General features: G+C 53.8%; 5 protein-coding genes across 6 annotated transcripts; 2 read left to right on the top strand and 3 right to left on the bottom strand.

Annotated features, from left to right (window-relative positions):
• Window positions 1-570: 570 nt before the first annotated feature.
• On the bottom strand, window positions 571-1,209 carry KVP18_003778 (uncharacterized protein; the record flags this gene model as incomplete). Its single annotated transcript, XM_067955787.1, has 1 exon — window positions 571-1,209. One exon carries the CDS (start codon window positions 1,207-1,209, stop codon window positions 571-573), a length of 639 nt encoding a protein of 212 aa, XP_067813587.1.
• Window positions 1,210-1,460: 251 nt separating this feature from the next.
• KVP18_003781 (uncharacterized protein) lies at window positions 1,461-2,240 on the top strand (the record flags this gene model as incomplete). Its single annotated transcript, XM_067955791.1, has 1 exon — window positions 1,461-2,240. One exon carries the CDS (start codon window positions 1,461-1,463, stop codon window positions 2,238-2,240), a length of 780 nt encoding a protein of 259 aa, XP_067813591.1.
• Window positions 2,241-2,531: 291 nt separating this feature from the next.
• On the bottom strand, window positions 2,532-4,979 carry KVP18_003779 (uncharacterized protein; the record flags this gene model as incomplete). The annotated part of the gene is made up of 1 exon (XM_067955788.1): window positions 2,532-4,979. The coding sequence occupies one exon, from the start codon at window positions 4,977-4,979 to the stop codon at window positions 2,532-2,534; it is 2,448 nt and encodes an 815-aa protein (XP_067813588.1).
• A 45-nt stretch (window positions 4,980-5,024) lies between these two features.
• On the top strand, window positions 5,025-5,390 carry KVP18_003782 (uncharacterized protein; the record flags this gene model as incomplete). Its single annotated transcript, XM_067955792.1, has 1 exon — window positions 5,025-5,390. One exon carries the CDS (start codon window positions 5,025-5,027, stop codon window positions 5,388-5,390), a length of 366 nt encoding a protein of 121 aa, XP_067813592.1.
• Window positions 5,391-5,392: 2 nt separating this feature from the next.
• On the bottom strand, window positions 5,393-6,404 carry KVP18_003780 (uncharacterized protein; the record flags this gene model as incomplete). 2 transcript variants are annotated; one of them, XM_067955789.1, is made up of 3 exons in its annotated part: window positions 5,393-6,235; window positions 6,264-6,342; window positions 6,370-6,404. In XM_067955789.1, the coding sequence occupies 3 exons, from the start codon at window positions 6,402-6,404 to the stop codon at window positions 5,393-5,395; spliced, it is 957 nt and encodes a 318-aa protein (XP_067813589.1). The 2 variants fall into 2 exon arrangements, with proteins under 2 accessions (XP_067813589.1, XP_067813590.1); XM_067955790.1 differs by lacking the exons at window positions 6,264-6,342; window positions 6,370-6,404 and having other exon boundaries at window positions 5,393-6,241.
• Between the last annotated feature and the right edge of the window lie 302 nt (window positions 6,405-6,706).

The raw sequence follows: 6,706 nt of genomic DNA, 5'->3' as shown, positions 1-6,706 counted from the left end.
GGGGGAATGAAGTCTTACTCGGCCATTGGAACCCCGGTAGCAGCCGGTCCAGGTGATGATTATCCATCTCGCACAGACACGACAGTCGACTGCTCCGATTCAGCATATTCATGGCAACGAGCAGCCTTGTGAGCAGCAAACTCAAGGGGCAGCGGTGAATGAATTCAAACCAACGGTCAGCATCCTCCCACAGGGACACTGTTAGTGATTCAATCCAACCCACAACTGACGGCTCGGGACAGTGATGGTCGATTGCCAACAAGAGTTCAGGACACAGGAAAGTGGCAGCTAGTCTGAATGCCCGAGCCAGTCCGGTCACGTGGGCGGATCTGGGGAAGACACTCCTCATGAGTGTCTGCAACGAGGAGCACGACGTGAGACCCCGATCCACCAGCAGACCGCTAATGTCGACCAGAGCGGGAATGTAACAGTACCCGTCCTCCAATATGTTGTTGAGTTGACCCAACACCAGCCGTTGCTTCAGCGGGGACTGTACGTTAGCCATAACGACACCTACATTGTGGAGGGCGCGATCCACGTCAGCTTTCATGAATTACCCTGTCACAGGAATTATTTCCTGTCAGACGACTTCACCTTGACTATCTTGAGTTGCCTGACGCCTTCCTGCAGAATGTGCGACACAACTCCGTCAATTGGATTGGGATTAGGTTTAAAGGCGGAGATCTCGGGGTCGTACAACTTGCTGACTCTGGCTAAACCTAACAACTCATCCAGCGTCAGTTGTTTGACGTCATCTTCGGAGTTATCCCACACGTGAGGCCACTCTATGCTTGTGCGCTGGTAATATTGTACATCTGGAGTTTCCTTGGAGTGTGCATCCAGAAATCGAATAACATGGGATGCTACTTCCGAATCAATGTCCTTCAGATTGATCTTGCCAGTGGTAACGTACGGCACTACGAACTTTGCAAGCTTCTTGAGCCAGTCATCTCGATCGGTTTCAGCTTGCAGCGCAACGCGGCGCAAATCGTCCTTATACCGCTTGCGAGAGGCCTCCGGCAGATAGAGGAAGGACGTCAGAATGCGTACTTTCTTGCTAGTTGCGCACTGGCTGAAGCGGTCCACAACTTTGCTCATGACGGCGTCGTTCAGCATCTTAGCAGCTACCCCGGAGCTCCAGTGCGCTTTCAGCGCGTTGAGGTACTCGTGGTACATCTGAGTGTCTTCATCCACGAAGTCGTCGTTCATCTCTGAATAGTGTTGTACCCCAGCGCTAAATAGCTGTTATTGGTGTAGATCAAAGAGTAACCTACCAGCCGCCTCATTTGCTGTTGATTATTATCGTTCAATGGCTGATGTGTACGTGTTGATTGAAACTGGGAGAACGACATGAAACCTAGTTCGTTTCTTGTTAAGCCGTCAGAAGGCGAATAAGCTCTCACCCAAGCCTTGACTGCACTTTGATTCAGGCTTATATTGTCGGAATACAGCAAATCAAGATGCTTCGAAGGTCCACCTACCAGCTTGCCATCTGGAGAGGTCATCCACAAGCCGTGCACGTGAGCGTGGTTCTAGGCCTAGCGGGGCTCTACTACTTCGGAGACGGCACTGTAGACGGCCTTCTGCTCGCTATTCTCGGGGTTTTGCCCGGTGTACTCCTCATGATCGCTCTGAGGGAACCAGTGATGAAAGCGCTGTCAAGCGACCTCTACTTGGAAATGTTTTGGACCGGCTGTTTCGTCTCCGTATTCGTGGCCATCGTCTTGGAGGTCATGTTTCATGGAGTTACCCTCCCCTTATGGATATGTGGCCTTGATTCTGAGGGTACGTCACAGTGCTCAGTGGTCCTGGCCGTCACCATTGTCGTCGCAGTGGGCGCTGTTGAGGAGTTCGCCAAACTGCTGGCGGTTGGTAGACTGGCCACTAGAGAAAAGAGAGTACCGCTCACATGGCCAGTGGTGTGGCGATTTGTAGACACGGAGGCTGGAATGATGTTGTGTGGTGTCGCTGCTGGGTCCGGTTTCGCCACGTTGGAGAACCTTCGATACATTCGATCATCAGCAGTGGATAGCTTCGACTCGGGCCTCGCGACCTCTCTCCTCAGGGCCTGCGTCGCAGTTCCTTTCCACGTGGTCTTGACAGGCTTCGCAAGCGGTATCTGTGCGGAAGGCTTGTTCAACAGCGGCAACGTCAGCGTCGGTATGTGGTCGCCGACCTTTTTACACAGGACGAATCGTGATCGCACTAGCTTGGCCATCGCTTCTTCACGGTTTATTTGACGCAGGCCTGATGATCAGTCCAGTCTACCTGCCTTCGCAGACTGACTGGTCATCTATACTGAGGCCCTGGCCACGCACTACTAGCAATTTCAACGCCAACGGCCTCCTTGTCATGTCTCTCTGCTCATATTTAGCAGCGCTGCTTTCGTTCACCGTTTTATATCGAGGAGCTGTAGGGAGATTCGCAGCTCAAGAAGCGATCGTCAGCCACCGACGAGAGCTCATTGAGAGGAACGTGAACGAGTGGATCAACAGACGCGAGGGCCTCTTGTCACCAGATATCGAGCGTGATTAGGTCCTGAAAGGAAGAAATACCGGCATCATAACCATTGCAACAGTACTGACGAGCTTCATTAAAACGTGCACGGAGGGTCCAGCGGTATCCTTGCACGGATCTCCTACCGTGTCACCCACGACGGCTGCTTTATGGGCAGAGCTATTCTTGCCGCCGAAAGCGCCAGTTTCGATGTACTTCTTAGCATTATCCCAAGCACCTCCTGCGTTGTTCAGAAAGAGAGCCATGAGAATCCCAGTAATAGTGCAGGAAATGAGGAAGCCACCCATCACCTCCACAGACATTAGGGGAACGTCGCGACACCATCCAATCCACTTGAAAAGAAGTCCAACGAACACAGGAGTCAGTGCTGCCAGCAGGCCTGGTTTGACCATCTCCTTGAGAGCAGCGCGACTAGAGATGGCCACACAGGCATGATAGTCAGGCTTCTTACTGAACGTCATGATCTCGGGGTTGTCTCGGAACTGACGCCTCACTTCCTTGACCACCTCTTCTGCTGCGCCGCCTACGGCCGCCATAGACCACGCGCAGAAGAGGAACACCAGGCCACTGCCTAGCAGCGCCCCAGCGAAAACTTCAGGCGATGCGATATTGATGGTGTGCAGCTGCAACCCGCTGTGGGTTTGCACCTCGTCCATGAACGCAGAAAACATCAGAAACGCAGCCAAACTAGCGCTGCCGACGGAGAACCCCTTGGTGTTGGCCTTGGTGACGTTGCCTACGGCATCAAGTCGGTCCGTCACGTCCCGAACCTGCTGTGGCTGCATGGACATTTCCACGATTCCGCCGGCATTGTCGGCGATGGGGCCCAGTGACGACATTGAGAGGACAAACACCGCGTTCGAGAGCATTCCCATAGTCGCCACGGCTATACCAAATAGGCCTGCAGTGGACGATGTAGTATTGAGCCCGGAGCTAGCGCCTAGATAGTACGACGCCAGAACTGTACAGACAATCATAACAACTGGAATGGATGTACTTTCCAGACCAAGCGCCAGGCCAGATATGATGTTCGTTGCCGGTCCTGTCACAGACGACTTCGCCAACGCTTGAACATGCGAGTATTTGTAATCGGTATACGCCTGGGTGACGACCACAAAACCAACCGAGAGACACATCCCCAAAAAACCGCACATGGCAAACTTCAGCCAGGCTGTGGGAGCATGTTCCACGTGCAGCAGCCAACGACACACAATTCCAAAGCCGAGGGCAGACCAAAAGATGGTGAAGAGGTAGCCCTTCATCAGAACTCGCATAGGGTCATGCGCGCCTCCAGAGCGGGAGGCCATGACAGGCATTCCTTTAGTGGTGCGCACTGTAAGTATTCCCACGCTGGACGCGACCAGATCGACGCAGTGCACAGCCAATGGAAAGACCACGTAGCCATATTTCTCCTTCATGGTGGTATTCTCATTCAAAACGGAGCAGCCCAGAATCATAGCAGAAAGGATTTCCGTCACAATGGACTCGAAGAGGTCAGCGCACTGACCGGCACAGTCGCCTACGTTGTCTCCCACAAGGTCGGCGATCACGGCGGGGTTGCGAGGGTCGTCTTCGGGAATTTCGCTTTCGATTTTCCCCACAAGGTCGGCTCCTATGTCTGCGGCTTTGGTGAAGATGCCTCCTCCAAGTTGGGCAAACATAGCAACCAGAGATGCTCCAAAGCCAAACCCAGTCAGCAACGACGGCAGGGTAGTGAAGGGAACCTCAGGCCACAGGAAATGTGACGCAGAGAGCGCCCCTGCCAAGCCGAAAACCGCCATCGAAACGTTGATGATGGAGGAGAAGGCTCCTCCTCGAAAGCACAACTGAAGAGCTTGGTTGTAGCAGCGCCCGGCAGCAGAGGCCACGCGAACATTGGCTCGCACTGAGACCCACATTCCACTGTACCCTGCCAGCGCCGAACAAACTGCACCCGCACAGAATGAAAAGGCGGGAAGAAACGCCGCTCCGAATTGGCCCATACCAACGACGGGAGATCCCGAGACGGCGAAGACCACGAAGAGCGAAGCGCCCACAGCCGCCGCGATGTGCAGAATGGTGCCGTACTGCACAGCTAGGAAGCTTTCGGATCCCTCCCTGATGGCCTCAGCAACGACATTCATTTGCGCGGTGCCAGTGTCGAACCGTAGAATCCAAGCGAGTAGCCACCAGGAAAGTGCCATAGAGACCGATGCGACCACCAGCGCCATGAACAATACGGAAACGTGTCCAGCGAAGGCGACCCATGTCAGGAAAAGCACTGCCAACGCGGAAGCGAGAAACATACCCACGGACGCAGCCCTAAATTTCCGCGGTAGGCGATTGTACCGAGAGGTGGACATCTCCAACATCATCAGGCCTCGCATGGCAGGGGACCGCCCTGAAGAGGATGGGGTATCGTCCCGACTGCTACGCCGCCGCAACTGAGGGAGAGACATGTGAGCGTCTGTTGCCTCTGTCATCAAAAGTGCAGGTTTTCAATTGTCAGCGTCTGCAAACGGCTCCGCATGCCATCTACGGTTCGGTCATTCAAAGACATTGAACCGGCCGTCAAATATATACTCCAAGCGTCCATCCGGCAAGCGGGCATCGAGGCCCAAAGCATAGAGCTCGTTGCCCAACGCGAGCTGAGTAGTACGCTGTGCCGAAAGCTAATCCTGAAGCTAAACAAGCTGTCCTCCTCTTTTAAATGGGGTGTGCACGTCACCATCCTCGACTCCCACTGCAGCGACGCTATCCAGACCTCCGTTTACTCATTGAACCCCCTCACCGACGGCGAGTGTACTGAATCGAAGACGGTGGGATCGTTGAAGCTAGTTCTGCACATCGTTGGTATTCGCAGAGGAATGGATAGCAGAGGTGTAATCTTATGAACTCAGAATGATACAAGTCTCGCTAACCGCCATACCCGGCCGTCCATCGCAAAGGCTTCCTTAAGCATTGGAAGTCCAGACAACACCTCCGCACGGAACGACCGCCGGAGTTTCTTGTCTAGCTTGTCAATGGTGGCGACGACCTCCACCAAACGGGAGACGAAGCTCACTCGGAGCTCTTTCACTCTCACAGGCAGCACGCTAAAGAGTTCCTTGTCCTGGCTCGGAACGAGCTTCAAAGTTATCCTTTCCGGTGTCAAATCTGACAGCTGAAACACTGCACCAGCCTTCAGAAGCTCCATATCCTGGAGCACTGCCTCGGACACCTCCGTCAGGTTGCTACCACCAAATCGGTTGCACAGGTTGTTAAACTGCTTGTCGTCTTCCACGAAGGCCAACCGACGTTCGACTTGCTCCAGAGTCCTCCCCAAGACTGCGAGGCCCGGCCGTAACTGCGCGACCTCAGACTCTATTTCGTGAACAGCTTGTTGGCCAGCCTCGATGGCAATACGCAGGTTGTCCAGCTCCTCTGACGGCGGAAACTGCAGAGTGCTCTCGGCCGACGTGGTGAGAACGGCGTCAACGCCCAGTCGCTCCCGCACCTGGCTGTACTTCACAGACCGCTCACGCGCTTGCTCCACCAGCGAGTTGACAATCTCTGTGAAGCTGTCCCCGAACTGATCTTCCTCCTCTTCATCGGTATCCTCATGGCGTAGCCTTTTTGCTTCCATAGAAAGCTCGTCCAGCAGGTCGGCTCCTCTCGTCACGACTCGGGGAAAGTCGGCCAGTCTGATATCGTACATGCTCGTCGTTCGATCCCGCTGCTTCAGATGTCTCTTAAGTCGCTGCATGCGTCTTTTGCGGCTCTCTCACCTTGGTGCCCTCGAACGTCTTATCAGGAGCAGAGCAATCTGACAGCGTTATGCTGTCTGTATCCAGTGTAGAGAATACCCTAGTGGTTGACACACTCGTTTCTCACTCTAAACATTCTTCTAACGTGCTACAGGCGGGCATTTCTATTCTTTTTTCCGGACTTCACTTTTTCCGGTGCATGAAATGGTTCAAGAAGGCTTCCTCGGTATCGCTTTCCGAGTTGTAGTCACGAGAGCTGCTTTCACAAGAACTGCACACTTCGTCAACACACCTTGTGGCCATTTGCGATCCTGAACTGAGCAGTTGCCGAAATTCTGACGAGTGGTAGCTTTCAGCGTCTGATGTGTCGAACGTCAACATCTCATTCTCAAACTCGACCGAGATCGTAAGGGGAGCTGTATCTATAGGATCCGACTTGTCGCTGGCATCGGCCTCGCTAGACT

The sequence above is a fragment of a genome (genome assembly GCF_019968955.1).
Source record: "MAG: Porospora cf. gigantea A chromosome Unknown PgA_NODE_1155_length_7484_cov_357.658, whole genome shotgun sequence".
NCBI lineage: Eukaryota > Apicomplexa > Conoidasida > Eugregarinorida > Porosporidae > Porospora > Porospora cf. gigantea A.
Note: the sequence above shows the minus strand (reverse complement) of the source record. Positions and strands in the feature narration are given on the sequence as shown.